The sequence below is a fragment of the Pantherophis guttatus genome, chromosome 8 (genome assembly GCF_059756535.1).
Source record: "Pantherophis guttatus breed Tessera chromosome 8, ASM5975653v1, whole genome shotgun sequence".
Lineage (NCBI taxonomy): Eukaryota > Metazoa > Chordata > Lepidosauria > Squamata > Colubridae > Pantherophis > Pantherophis guttatus.
The window spans coordinates 5,033,718-5,049,424 of record NC_142070.1 but is presented as its reverse complement, the minus strand read 5'-3'; the positions used below and the strand labels follow the sequence as shown (position 1 = coordinate 5,049,424).

Genomic DNA, 15,707 nt, shown 5'->3' with positions numbered 1-15,707 from the left:
GTAGGCTTTATGGTTCTGGAGATTTCGTGATTATGGCATGGGTGGTTTTTGCTTTTATATATATAGTTAAAAAGTTATAATTCTATGCATAGCTGTCTATTGCACATATTATTGAAGACGTATATATTTCTAATACACTTACATGAAGATATTTTAACTTATTGTATTCTATACAAATAAGTCCCATATTTGATTATACCTGCCAATACAAAGCTTACATCTATAAGCAATCCACTCATTGGTGTCAAGTACAATCAAGCCTTCAATCCATTCAGCAAAAGGGCGCATACATTTATCTTCCTTATGCTGAAATATCAGCCTTTTGACCATAATAAGGGCATGAAGAATCCAGATACCGTACTTAAATATTCACATATGCTATTAATGATAATAGCCCATAGCTTTAACACTTTTCCCCCAAAGTAATTTCTATACTATTTGTTAATGTATAAAAAGCCTACACTGATTATAGCAGTTCTTGCAGATTAAATATATATTATATTAATATGTATATATTAGATATCAAAAGAGGATTATAATAAGAATCACTGCAAAAAGAATTTCTATTCCCTTATCTATGGGGATCCAAATAATGAAATTCTAATTATGTTAAAACAAGTTGAGTATGCAAGTGTGAGAATTCAAATATACTAAAGATGTGCATATTTTTTTTAATACTGTTTAGGCAAATTGCCTTTATTTTATTGTTTATTGTTTTGTTATTGCTTTTCTGCAGAATAAATGAAACTAAATTTTGGAGCATTTTATCAATGCCAAGCTAAGCAGGAGAGTCCTTCTGACCTTGGTGAGTCTTAAAAAAAAAAAAAAAAAAGCAAGGAAAATTGGACCTAGTTAGTACTGGATAGAAAGCCAGGGCTACAGACTAGATCGCAAAGTTGTGAAAAGAAAAAAAAAAGCAATGACAAACTCCATTCTTAGTGTTGCCAAGAAAGCCCAATGGATGTGTCCATGAAGGCACCACAAGCCAAACTCAATTTAAAGGAATTAAATTGATATCTACCATGTTTCCCCGAAAATAAGACCCTGTCTTATATTTTTTGGGAACCCTGAAATAAGCGCTTGGCCTTATTGCCATTTGCTCAAAAGCCTGATTGGGCTTATTATCAGAGGATGTCTTATTTTGGGGGAAACAGGGTACATACAATTCAAAAGAGACGAATAAAAAAGGAAAAAGGAAACAAGAAGAAAGACGTAAACACTCTCCTAGCCTGCAATTGACACCCGGATAAGCAGAGATTAAAACTAAGGTTAAGCCCTTCATGGCTTAGGGCCGGGATATTTGTCGGACCCCCTGCAGCCAGCAACAATCTCCAATCGCCCGGTGCGTTCCCACAGACAGGGCCTCCTTAGGGTGCCATCAGCCAGACAATGTCGGCTGGCGACCCCCAGGGGGAGAGCTTTCTCTGTGGGCGCACCCACCCTTTGGAACCAACTTCCTTTGGAGCTCCGGATGGCCCCTGACCTTCGCTCGTTTCGCCGTGATTTGAAGACCTGGTTATTTCGTAGCCTGGATTGATGGGGGGGGGAGTTCTTAATAGTTTTTAAATTGATTTTGTTGTGGCTCCGTTGCCTGAGCCTGGGCTATCAACAGATGCAGACTCTGAGAGTGAGGGAGAGGAGTTGGCAAGGCCTCCCTCTCCAGGGCCCTCCTCTCTGGCAATGCCTCCGGAGGACACCAAAGGCCAAACGATAGGCTCAGAGCCAAGCACGTCCCCGCAGCCACAGGTGGACAGCGACGAAGAAGATAAGTGCTGGCTGGACCCTCGGCAGAGGCGCAGGGAGAAGCGTGCACAGCAGAGGGGAAGGTGTGCCAGAGATTAGCTGAGTCACTGGACCACACCCCACAGGGTATAAATGTGGGTGTGATGGCCGGTTCAGTTTGTGACGAGCAAAAACTAGAAATAATCCATTATCTCTGCGTTACTGGACTTCTGCCTGCCTTGTCGGACTGCATTTGGTCTAATCCTTGTATTGTTGAAACTCTGACTGCTTTATCGGAATGCTTGCAGTCTAATCTTTGTTTTGTGTGAGTAAAGTCTGAATTGGCAGCTAGCCACTGGGTTGCTGCCAGTTTTATCTTCAAAGAATTTTGTCGTGTGGCTTATTAACTCCGGGCCGTCCGTGGGGGTGCGTGTGTGGTACGGGGACAGAACAGATTTTAAATTGTTTAATTCGGACTTTTTAATTTAATAGTGTATTAATGTTATTGTGTATTTTACTGTTGTGAGCCGCCCTGAGTCCATTGGAGATAGGGCGGCATATAAATCACATTAAAATTGAAACTTAATGCTAGAACAGCGGTAAACAATACCCCAATCAAGGAACTACCAACTCAGACAACCAACCCAACATTAAACAACAGCCTAATCAAGAACTACCCAAAAGAAAACAACACTCCCACCAACACTGACATGGCAATCCACTAATATATAAACACAGAGCCAATCCCACTCCCTTCCAGCACTGATATTATCCAATTGGTCATAAAATGTCTGCAAGAAAGCCACCAAGCTCAGAGAGCACCAAGGTCCATGCAACTCAACCATGGGCTACAAATATTCTCTTCTATTGCTACAATTTAAAGGAGGCTTTATTTTACAGAAATGGGAGCATGGAAGAAATTTCTCATCAAAATATGGAACCGCTGAAAAGAGAATTTATGATAATTTCAGGTAGAAGATCAGCAGCCTTCTGAAGCTTTCAAACCAACTAGCTGGATTCATCCCTCAAAGGAAGAAGATTCATGGCCACGTTAGGCTGGTTAGCATATCCAATTCTTGAATTATATCTAGTTCCTGTAGCATGAATATAACAAAAGAACAGATGAGGGCTTTCCAAAATGATGAATACCCAACAGACAAAGGGATTGACAATTTTAATACGATTAGCCTGCCAAGGATTTCTATGCAAATATTGCACACTCAAAAGACGAGAGAGTGAATTCAGGAGATGCATTCCTTACATTTACTGCTTTAATAGAGACCGGCGCGGAAATGCTCCGATTCCACACATGCTCTAAAATTCTACAGCGAGGGCAGCATAATATTGGTTTGAATAGTCATTCTTCTTTCGCTGTCAGCCTGTCAATCATTTCCCAACAATGGCAGAGTTAGTGAAAATTCAGTAAACACTTCTGAACCACGGCTGAGCGACACAATTCCCACAAGAAGCTAAACTATTACTAGATAGCCATCTTTTTGTAGGCCTAAGTATGCCGTGGTTTATTTCCTCGGTTTTTGGTTGTTTTTTGTCTCTTATGTTTACTTCTCTTCTGAATCTTTTCTCATCTCTGTGTTTACTTCTCTTCTGAAGCAATTGCCTGCAACTAGCCTTCTGCATTTCTCAAGGTACACTTCTAACGCTGCAGATAAGAAGATTGTCTTCTAGCGTTCTTCCCTTTTGGTTCTGCGCACATCCTCTGCAAACCCCAGTAAACATTATATGGACACCTCCAGCTATGAATAGAATAAATAATCACTCCTCTGATAAGCTAGATAAGACACAGTCCTTTATTGACCATTTTATGCCCTGTTTAAAGTCGTATTGATTTTACGGAGAGGAGCAAAACCTGGGAAACCACCAACATGCAACTACTATAATCCAATGTGACATATCTCTCCGAACCCTACCACTCAACCACAAACCAAGAGAACTTATAACCAAGATTGGTCTGGTGGTTAAGGCTAGACCAGGTTAGAAAGCAAGAAACTGTGAGTTCAAGTCCCACCTTAGCCATGAAAGCTGCTGGATGAGTTTGGGCCAATCACCAGGAGGCTGTGAGTTCTAGTCCCGCCTTAGCCATGAAAAGCCAGCTGAGTAAACCAATCACCAGGAGACCCTGAGTTCTAGTCCTGCCTGAGGCATGGATGACTTTGGACCAGTCTCTCTTGCTCTCTCTCTCTCACCAACCCACCATGTTTCCCCCAAAATAAGACTGGGTCTTATATTAATTTTTGCTCCAAAAGATGCATTATGGCCTATTTTCTGGTTAGGTCTTATTTTGGGGGAAATACAGTACTAAACACCTCCGTCTGGTTGACAATTTTAACTGGGGCTTATTTTCGGGGTAGGGTTTATACTGTATTACGAGCATCCTGAAAAATCATGCTAGGGCTTATTTTCCAGTTGGGTCTTATTTTCGGGGAAAGAGGGTAGCAGAAGGAAGGAGTATTAACTATGTTTGCTGCCTTGAATTATCTGTAAATATAATAATGGCAAGATACAAATTAAATAAATATTTCAATACATTAAGAAGACCTTCAGAGGGAGAAGGAGCTATTAAACTGGTCTGCCTCGGGCACCTTACAGACCCTGTTGGCTTCCAAGAGAGCTTTGGGGGTTTCTTAACTCAGCCGGCTGCTCATGGGGCACTGAGTTGCACTTCAGCACAAAGTGGTTGCCAGGGGCCCTAATCAGGTTGCTCTTAAGGATCTACGGGACCGCCTGCTACCACCAATAGCCTCCCACCAGCCAGTACGCTCCCATAGGGAGGGGCTCCTCTGGGTGCCGTCGGCCAAACAATGTCTACTGGCGGCCCCCAGGGGGAGAGCCTTCTCTGTGGGGGCACTTACGATCTGGAACGAGCTCCCCCCAGAGATACGGAGGATCCCGGATCTGCGCACCTTCCGTCGCGCGCTTAAGACTTTTTTATTTCATCAAACTGGCCTGGCCTAAATCTTCTCCCCTTTTTAAATGTAAATTTTAATTTGTTTTTAAATTATGGGGTATTTTAAATTTGTTCAGCCAAATTATTTAATTCATTTTTAATGTATTTTAAATTTTTGTATTTATGTGTTTTATCTTGTGGCTGTTCACCGCCCTGAGTCCTTCGGGAGAAGGGCGGTATAGAAATTTAATAAAATAAATAAATAAATAAATAAAATAAATAAATCTTACCTTGGGTACTAATCCAGAGAGATTCCTTAATTTACCACAAGCCCCAAGAGACACGGTGGCTCAGTGGCTAAGAAGCTGAGCTTGTCGATCGAAAGGTCGGCAGTTCAGCGGTTCGAATCCCTAGTGCCGCGTAACAGGATGCGCTCCTGTTACTTGTCCCAGCTTCTGCCAACCTAGCAGTTCGAAAGCACGTAAAAAATGCAAGTAGACAAATAGGGACCACCTTTGGTGGGATGGGAACAGCGTTCCATGCGCCTTTGGCATTGAGTCATGCTGGCCACATGACCATGGAGACGTCTTCGGACAGCGCTGGCTCTTCAACTTTGAAATGGAGATGAGCACCACCCTCTAGAGTTGGGAACGACTAGCACATATGTGCAAGGGGAACCTTTGCCTTTACCTTTACCAAGAGCATAGAAAGGTATCTGAATCTGAGCAGTTACTAACTTGTCGACTGTGGTGATTCACTTAACAACTATGGCAGGAAAGGTTGTAAAATGGGGCAAAACTCCCTTAACAAATGTCTCACTTAGCAACATAAAGTTGGGGCTCAGTTGTGGCCGTAAGTCGAGGACTACCTGTAGTTTATTTTTATTTTTTTAATTTCTCTCAATTTTTAAAAGCAATCCCCAAGCAAGGTTGTGAACAGTTGCTGGAAAATAAACCACGATTTGCTATAAAGAACAGGCTCAGATGTAGCAAACCAGAGTCAGATACACCAGAAAAAAGTTTAAACGGTACCCATTAATGTAGCCGATGATTAAAGAGCCAAGATGTTTAAGAAAACATTTTAGTGGTAATATGCTGTGTCAAGGCAGCATATTAAAGGATAAAACTTTCAAAACTAAGCCCAGTGTGACTTTGGTAGAAGAATTAGGTAGAAAGACAAGTCTTACTTTTGTTAACAGGCTGCTGCTAATCCCCCAAATTAAAAGAACCAGCATTCCTGGTGATAAGGAAAATTTTGGATTGTGCGGAGATGGATAAATTGACAAAAGAAATAAAAGAAAAAGATGAAACGGAATACTACTTAATATGGAATAAATGGTATAAATGGTTGGAGGACAGGAATAATAAATAAGATGAAATACACAATGTATGTAAAGTAATATATAGATATAATAGAAATGTATAAATAAGTAGTATAGATAATATGTAAGAAATAAGGGAACCACCCAATTACAAAGATGTGAATATGAAGGGGGGAAAATACAAATTGTGATTATACACCGATACGGAATTGTTGTAAAATGGAAACTGTTTTTCCTTTTCCTTTTGTTCTTGTTTTGTTTTTGTTTCTGTTTTTTAAAGAAAAAAAAACAATAAAAAAATTATTTAAAAAAATAAATAAAAGAACCAGCATTCCTAATATGGTTGTCCTAATAGGTATTATTTTTCTACCTGTCTCTCCCTAATATCTGACCAGCATGTTTTCTTGCACTTGGGAAAGTAGGAGTGGGGGATTTGGTAGAGAGATTTTAGTTAAACATAATAGCATTCTTCTTTTCGGTCAAAGTCATGGTGCTCCTGCATCTGGAGGAGGAGTGGTTGAAGTGGTGGCTCAAGTTGGGACGGATGGGGATTGTATACCTATTCCAATAAATTCTATACCTATTCCAATAAATGAAAGATTTGAGATGATGCTTGTCTTGGAGTTTTTAATTGGAGTTGGGTTGTTCTGGAACGCTGACAGGAGATGGGGAGATGATCGAGCAGAGGATGTGCCATAGCAAGAAAGGATCCTGCATGATTGACATAGTGGAGATGGCAGATGTTGGAAAATCCTTCCAGTGGTTGGAAAGAGCTGGACTTAAAGACAGCCCTAAGGCACTGATCATGGCAGCACAAGAAGAGGAATTAAGTCCCAGGTCCACAGAAGCAGGGGTCTACCACACTAGACGGGATCCAAGCTGCAGACTAGACAGAGAGGTCTCAGAGGCAGTCTGTGGAAGAGGAAGAGGAGGAGGAGGAGGAGGAAGAAGAAGAAATGGGATGATCTGGGATGGCATGTCTTCCCAGGAACATCTAGAGGATGACGCAGTCCCAGGCCTGTCCAGCATTGGGAGAAGTGGTCAACTGGACAGGAAAATGCCTTCTCTAACAAAAGCAGAAGAGAATCAGCTGCTGACAGTCAGTGGCAATGAAAGGCAACAGATCACCTCCAACAAGGAACAGCTGGCTCCACCGCCCGATCCACGGGCACAGAGAGCGAAGCGGAGGGAGGCACAGAGGAGGTTTGTGAAGCTGCTCATGAGGAAGCAGCCCTGGCCCTCATCACAAGGAATACATGGTGTGGGGAGATTTAGCCAGATGTAAGAGGAATGTGCGTTTGTCGGAACAACTGTTTTCTTCAGCACGCACTTCCCTGGTTTTTGTAAACCCTGCTTTGCGGATTATGGATATCGTTAAGAGGCTAATAATGAGAGCCAGTTTGGAATAGTGGTTAAGAAATCAGACTAGAAACTGGGAAACTGTGAGTCTGACTTTAGGCACAAGGCCAGTTGGATGACCTTGGGCTAGTCACACTCTCTCAAACCTAAGGAGGAGGCAAAGTTGAACTACTTCTGAAAAAACCTTGCCAACAAAATTGTAGGGACTTGTCCAGACAATCGTCAAGAATCAGACTCTGAATGAAAGTGTGTGTGTAGGGAGGGGGGGGGAAAGTAAATAATAAAATAAATAGCATTTTACTTTTCAAGAGAATGCATAAATAATGCCCATTTCTGGCTGTGCAAATTTTAATAAAAACCAAAATAACAATAAAAGAAATTATATCAGAAAAATATGGTGTTTTTATAGTCTCTAATTAGATTCCCCACCCCCATTCTCAATTCTTTTCCAACATATGGGTAAGCTATTTGCATGCCATAGACCACAAATGATCAATTGCATTCAGACATACAGTGATTCTATCAAATCCCACGCAAATAAATATACTTAGAAAGCAATAACTGAGGGTCTTGCTACATACTGGTAATACTCAATACTTAATACTTAGCTACAGAAACATACACAGCATCTATCCAACGGCTATTTTAAATATCCATTTCAACTGCCAAACTTTTACAGTAGCGGATATAATGTACAACAGCAACAACAAAAGGGAGCCAAAATGTAATATGTGATATAATTTACATGCAAATTTGCGGTATTAACCACAGTGATAGAGTGGGATGGAATTACTGAATTACGGAAAGCAACTCTACAATGTTCACGTACCCATCTAATTTTCAAACTGGGAAGAAGTCATCTATTAAGTCAAGAGTTCTCAAATGGTGGGTTGCATCTCCTGGAAGAAACCAGGAGTGTGAATCTTTGAAACACTATCAACAGCCCTTTATTTTATCACTGCAGGGAGAGGAGCACAGAATAAATTTATGAGATGGCTAAACTTGGAAATCTAGCCATCATCTGCCAAAACCACCCAGCAAGCACAGCACCAGTGGGACCGATTCTTTCTGACGGGTGACCCCTATGTGGTTTGTAGAAATGTCTCTGTGGTCTTTGGGGTACCTGTAGAAATACGTGTCATCGTCTTCAGTAATTTTACCCATTACTTTAAGTGCTCAGCCTTTCCAAAAGGTTTTCCTGGCTGGCAAAGGAAGAGATGACCAACTAACCACACTACTTACTGATAAATGTCAAGGTCAGGAAAGTATGGTGTAAGTTATCTAGGGAATGTAGAGTATATTTATTCCTTGCTCCACACTACATCCGAAATAATTATAATTATTTCTAATAAAGGTCAAACAAATTCACACTTTGTCAACTTTGAAGCTGACCTGGGCGAAGCCATTTTGAAGCTTCAACATTGCCACACTGGAGCTGAGGGATAGGGAGAGGGGAGTATAGATAACTGGGGTTTGTAGCCAAAACAAAATACTTTCTCTTGGGAACCAAGGACATTCTCACACCTGGTCAGAGAAAGAGAGGAGGAGCAATGTTACAAAGCAACTGGATGGCGCCCTGATTGGATTATGTGATTGAATGTTTGGGGAAGAGGAAAAACTTTTAATTTGGTGAAAACTATGGGAAACCTCAGTGTTGGTTTTCACCAGATCTGTGCCAATATGATATATCCAATAAAACTATTCTTTGAGGAATCTACAAGCCTCGGAGTTTTGTTTGCTTTTGGACTATTACTCGGAACCCTGACACACTTATCATTTTAGAGGGTCACTGTACCATAAAGTTTGAAAACCTCTGAGCTGAACTGACTAGTTGTTTTTTTTAAGCTATCCAAGGCGCAACTGAAACACTGTAGAACAAAAGACGGTAGAAAAAAAGTGCTCCAGACATCGTATACTGTCAGATGTTTGTTCCAGATAGAAAACAATGGATCATTTTTGCCTCAATATTATGAATCAGTCATAATTAAAGATGCTAAGAGATACAGCGTGCACGAATCCTCTATTTCTTTCAAGCGTTTCCTTCAGGTTTTCAGTCAAAAACCTTGATAAATTGCAACAAAGATTTCTTTCCACCCGGCTTTTCGAGAAAGATGTATTGTTCCTGTACTGCACGTCAAAGATAAGTAATAAATTTTCACTTACTGTAGCTTGAACATTTGTGCACTATTTTCTCTTCCAAAATCCACATGCCACTAAGCTCAATAATTTTCTGAATCCCTTTACTCATCCTGTCTTCCCTTGTTGATAGCAGCAGCTGCCACTTCGTGGTGGGGTTTTTTTCCCCCTTTCCTTTTTATTTGGCATATGGAGGCAGCAAATCTGCAGTCGGTCACACCCCCAAATCCTCATTCTCCAGGGCAGCCATGTATTCAAATGGATTTTCCTGTCCCAAATAATTGAGTGTAGGTGAACTATGCTAGGGTCAATCTTTTACACGCTTTCTTCTGATGCTTGCTAAATAGGGAGGTATAAGGTCTGTGCCATTTCTGTCCCCCACTCCAAAATAATGAGAGGGGGCTTTTGAACCTTGCCATTTATCTCACGGAATCCCATTTCAACAACGTCTACAATCTCCTAAACTACGAAATGCGTAGACACTGACATAATGGAGGTAGCCCTTAAGAAAACAAGAGGGAATCGGTGGAATTCCGGATAATAACTAAATTAGAACCACCACCATCTCTTATCATTGGCCAAGCTTCCTAGGGCTGCTGGGAGTTGCCGATAAACGGTGAGGGGCAGATTGACCACTGGGGACAAGCTATTCCAGAAAGAAGGGGTTGCCATCAAGAATGCTATTTTCCACCCTTTATTGAAAAAAATTGTTTTTCTTACTTTCCTGTCTAACTTCTAATCATGTCACCTGCCTAAAGAAAATAAAAAGAATATTGGGGGGGGGGGTATAAGCAACTCAGAACAACAAAAAAGAGGAATCATGCATCCATGATCTCTTGCCGTCTTCATACTTAATTGCTATGCTTAAAAAGAGAGAGAGGAAAAAGGAAAAGCGAATGAGAACAACAATAAACAAAAAAATCATCTATCCATCGTCTCTTGCCCGCTTCAATACTTTCTTTAATTGCTATGCTTTCTTTTTTTTTTTACTTGCCTCCCAAATTCCTCTCTTAAATCTCTGTTTATGTCTATTTCTTAGATGTCCAATCTAGCTGTTCCCCTCACCTCTATCCACTTCCACTGCCTAATTTCTAAAATTTCTACCCAGACCCCTGCCTCCATTTCAAACATCTCTTCCAATGCTCTTAATATGTTGGTGACATGATTAAAAGCTAGAATAAATGATAGAAATAAGGGGAATATTAATGTATACACTTTTATTTTATAAAATGAAAGTAACAATGAGAAAATGTGGAATAATTGAATAATGATAGACTGCAATCTAACATAGATGTGTATTGTTATTAGAAATATATAAGTTGATTGAATGTAATAATTATGTTTAATCTGATCAATTTCATTTGTATTCAAATGTATGGCGCCCAGGTGCCACACTGTTCACGCATTAATTTGACATTTTTATAAAAAAATAAAAAACTTGGAAAAAAATAAAATAAAGTTTCCTTAGAGTTGTTGTAATAATAATAATAATAATAATAATAATAATAAAAAGAATGCTATTTTCCACTTTCCTATGATAGGTTCTTGCATTTGTGTAGGAATGGCAGATTCTGCTGCAAAAGATGCCAAAAGCAACAAGCACACTTAAGACACAAATAGCTCAAATTAGATGCAGAAGTTGTCTGGCAACCAGTGAAGATCTTGTATTGTAGGTGTTACTCCGTTGACAGAGTGGCAGAACATTTTACCGCTGGAGGTTGAGAACTGCTCCCACCCCTTCGGCCTTCCAGAAGGGGTATTAAAACTGTGTTTTGCCAATTGGCTTGAGGCCCCGAGGGGGCACTCACCGCTGGAAGTGGATGACCGGGTAAGAAGACCTCATCTCCCTGCCATCCGTCTCTTGGTCCTGGTTTCTTGTGTAGCTTTAAAATTTTAATCTGAATAGTTTTAAAAAATTTAATTACTTTTCTATCTGGTGCAGCGGTTAGAATGCAGTATTGCAGGTTAACTCTGCTGTCAGGCGTTCAATCCTGACTCTGAGTCAAGGTTGACTCAGCCTTCCATCCTTCCGAGGTGGGTAAAATGAGGACCAAGATTGTTGGGGGCAGTAGGCTGACTCTACAGCAGAGTCAGCCTACTGCCCCCAACAAGCTTCTGGCAGCTTCTAAGAGATTTGGGTGTTATCTTGCTTGGTATGTATGCTTTTTATGTTAGGCTTTTGAGTCTGTTCGGTTGAACTAATAATAAAACTTAAAAATCCCTTTATTTATTGCTATGCTCATTATCTCTGGATCCAAAAAAACCAATTGTCTGGGTACAGTGGTGAAATTCAATTTTTTTTTTACTACCAGTTCTGTGGGCGTGGCTTGGTGGGCGTGGCAGGGGAAGGATACTGCAAAATCTCCATTCTCACCCCACTCCAGGGGAAGGATACTGCAAAATCTCCATTCCCACCCCACTCCAGGGGGAAGGATATTGCAAAATCTCCATTCCCACCCCACTCCAGGGGGAAGGATATTGCAAAATGTCCATTCCCACCCCACTCCAGGGGAAGGATACTGCAAAATCTCCATTCCCACCCCACTCTGGAGCCAGCCAGAGGTGGTATTTGCCAGCTCTCTGAACTACTCAAAATTTCTGCTGCCGGTTCTCCAGAACCTGTCAGAACCTGCTGAATTTCACCCCTGCCTGGGAATCTCATCACTGCCCTGACACTTGGCAAAACAGTTTATGAATGTGTGTGCAATGCACTCATTATATAGTTATGCACATATGCCAACAAACTTTAATTTACAAGTCCATAAAAACTTCCAGCGGACATTGAAAAGCTGGACCTAAATCATCAGATTTCAACTGGTTGAATGAACCATTGCATGTTTTTTATCAGACGGACTCTGAAATAATCCCCTTCTTGTTACAAAAATGGCTAGGAGAAATAATCCAGATCATTTCCAAGCTAATCTGAATTCCATTTGGAAATCTGCCTGAAAGCTGCTTTGGTCTTTTAGCACAATAGGAAAAGAACTGGTTAGTTTCTCCAGCTATCTTCAGAACTTATAGCCTCTGAAAGAACATAAAAAAATTACTCACCAAACCATACACTTTGTTTCCTCAAGAGATAACTATTTTTACAGTCTTTAAATCTGTTCAGGAAGGAGGAACCAAGCAAAACAATGGGTCCATTCCAAGTGCGAAATCATAGTTCTTAGATGAACGATTATCTGAATTAATAGGTATGAGATGCAGTGCCATGGGGACAACATATGCTCCCAAATTCAGGACACTTCACTGAACATTCCTCCTTTCATTCATATGGAAATAAAATCCGACTGGAAGATAAACTAAAATCTACTAAACTGAACCTAGATTAAGCAACCCAAAGACCACAAAACAGTAAAGTCTCTATGTGTTTACTGTATTTAGAATATCAAAAAGCCTTTTTATATACTGCAAGCCATCTGTGCTCCAGCCGTGTATTGGGAATACTACGTTGTCATATATTTTTAAGTATTAAATTTATAGACTGTCCCTCTTCTATACGTGCAAGAATTGTGTAATCATTCTCCTCTCAAAGGTAATAGATATTCTCTCCTCAAAACACTTTTCCTCTCCCCAGTGATTAAGGAATTTTGAGGATTGTCATTCACTTTCCCTTAAGACATACAGGGAGTCGTTTAGTGACTGTTCGAAGCTACAACAGCACTGGAAAAAAAGTGACATACGACCATTTTCTCACACTTATGACTGTGGCAGCAACCCCGTAGTCATGTGATGCTGTGAAGACCTTTTTATTCCACTAGGCGGGCTTGGCCTAATCCTTTCCCTCTTTTTTAATATGTAAATTTTAATCTGCTTTAAATTATTGGGGTGTTTTAATTTGTCAGGGCCAAAACTATTTAATTCGATTTTATCTGGTTTTTTAAATTTTTTGTATCTATGTATTTTATTGTTTGGCTGTTCACCACCCTGAGTCCTTCGGGAGTAGGGCGGTATACAAATCAAATAAATAATAACAATAATAATAATAAAAATTCAGATGCCTATTTATCGACTTGCATTTTCATGCTTTCGAACTGTTAGGTGGGCAGGAGCTGAGGCAAGAACGGGAGCTCGCCCCATCGTGCGGTGCTTGGGTCTCAACCCAGGCTGTCAGCTTTCCAACTGACAAGCTCAGTTTGTTAACCACTGAGCCACCGTACCCCCCCCCCTTTTATATAACATAATAGATTTCTAAATTCAATGTACCTGCATGTTTGCATGTGCATGCATGGGCCCCCTGCTAACTGTCTAAACTAGTCCTTGCAGTCTTATTGGCAACATTTTTCAGAAGCGGTTTGCCCCTGCTTTCATCCCAAGGTGAGAGAGTAACTGGAAGTCACCCAGTTGGCTTTGTGCCTAAGTGGGAACCATAATTCATAAGTCTCCCGTTTCTGCCTGGACACCATTACACCAAACAGACTCTCTCTGAGCATTTATAACTCTGCAAAGCAATTTTTCCCAAACGGAGAACCGTCTTACAGAAAATAATAAAGGAATAGCTGAAGAAGCTCCTTGGATGAGAAGCGAAACGTCTTCAAAGAAAAACCAGAAAGTGCAGTTGCCTCTTGAAAAAAGCACCTTTGGGACAACCAGGACCTGGATGACGGAGAATCTCCATACACATTTAGCGATAATAAAGGAATATTTGTCTGAAGATCTTGCAGCATCCCCATGGTCCTGTCATTAAAATTTAGACACTTGGCAACTGGCATGGTATTTATGACGATTGCCGTGTCCCGGGATCACGTGATTCCTTTTTGCGACCTTCTGACCAGCGAACTCAATGGGGAAGCCAGATTCACTTAACAACTGTGGCAAGAAAGGTCGTAAAATGGAACAAAGATCACTTAACAAATGTCTCACTTAGCAACAAAAATGCTGGGCTCAATTGTGGTTGTAAGTCGAGGACCACTTGTGTACAAAGCTAGGAAGATTTCTGTAGCTATGTGATGTGCATCTTATCAGTAAACTGACATATTGGTTAATCTGGGTAGTTTCATTCTCTTTTTCACAGCCTGAAAACGTACGTCAGACAAATTTTGCCTCAAGTGGATATAGTCCGCATGCCCCTTATTCAACAAAGCAGAGAACCATGCAATGAATGATTCAGAAGACAGACAATAATAATAATAATACACAGGTATTTCAAGCAAGAAAACCATGTCCCAAGTGAAATTTCAAGGAACACGAGGTCGCTAACATTTCCTTTTGGATATGTTCCTCTTCAGCACCAAAAATGTTAAAACGGGGGAAAACAAACTTCAAAATGCAAGCAGCAAGGAATTCTTTTTTTTTTAAAGGAATCATTAATGTCAGGCAACCTCACCTTCGCCATCTCAAACATGTTTGTCGTTCTTTTCTCTGCTTTGTAGACTAACTCTAAATGCAATCAGGAAGTTGTTAGCATGTAAAACAGCCCAGGGTAATTTATTCCAAATTACCAAAACAAATGTGATTGTTATTTTCCAAATTAAGCTCCCAATTTAAGCAGAGTATTTGTTACACGTGTAATCAATGGTGAAAAAAAATCAACAAGTGGCGAATCAACTTGTCATTTACGATAAGGTTGTAAACTGGATAAAGTTTAAAGAGGGGAAAAAAAGTAATTTGCAAATTGTCTGCTAAGAAAACAACATGGAAATGTCTGTGTAATCGTTGGAGGTTTGGGATTTGAAAAGAACGCCAGCCTGAACATGTCCAACAACACAATACAAAAACCCCATTATGAATCCTGTGAAACAAAAACTAAGTACTCACAGAATCTAGAATAGAACAAAGATGCCTCTGCAGCTGCTCAACACACACACACACTCACTGTCATTGTGGGGCCACTGGGTCAAGGACCCTACTCAGCAAATGTTTTGGTTTCCACATAAATGGGGGAAACTTACAAGCATCTTTAAAGCACATTCATTTCAGCAGCTCTGGGACACCCATTATCAGGCTAAAAGTACTTTGTCGCATTTATCTCTCAATGACATCATGCAAGTGTCTTTCTTGGCGACTGTTTGTAAATTGCTTGCACTGCCTTCTTCTTCTTTTTTAAGCTACTCAATCTCATCATATTTCTAGGGAACATCCTCATGTTAAATAATCCCTTCCTGTCACAAGCAGTAATGGATACGTCTCTCCTGGAAGGAGACTGCTGCCAGAAACATTTAAGAGTAAGGTGAGATAATGTTGACACGGTAAAACTTTTTCTCCTAACCGCACAGCCTTTATTCTTTTCGTTTGAGAGTATATTTACTCTCTTAATAGCAACTA

General features: G+C 40.5%; 1 protein-coding gene across 8 annotated transcripts in view; it reads right to left on the bottom strand.

The window, feature by feature from the left end:
• The window catches only part of CTNNA2 (catenin alpha 2), a 575,368-nt gene that overhangs the window by 542,744 nt on the left and 16,917 nt on the right, over positions 1 to 15,707 (bottom strand). For 2 of the 8 annotated variants that reach the window (XM_087874834.1, XM_087874838.1), the window contains exon 1: positions 9,471 to 9,517. The exons of 4 other annotated variants lie outside the window; for them this stretch is intronic. In XM_087874834.1, coding sequence (XP_087730960.1) covers positions 9,471 to 9,516 — 46 coding nt within the window. In that variant the 5' untranslated portion in view covers position 9,517. Of the gene's footprint in view, positions 1 to 9,470; positions 9,518 to 15,707 lie in introns of those variants that run through there. 2 more of the 8 variants (XM_087874836.1, XM_087874840.1) reach the window with 1 other exon arrangement.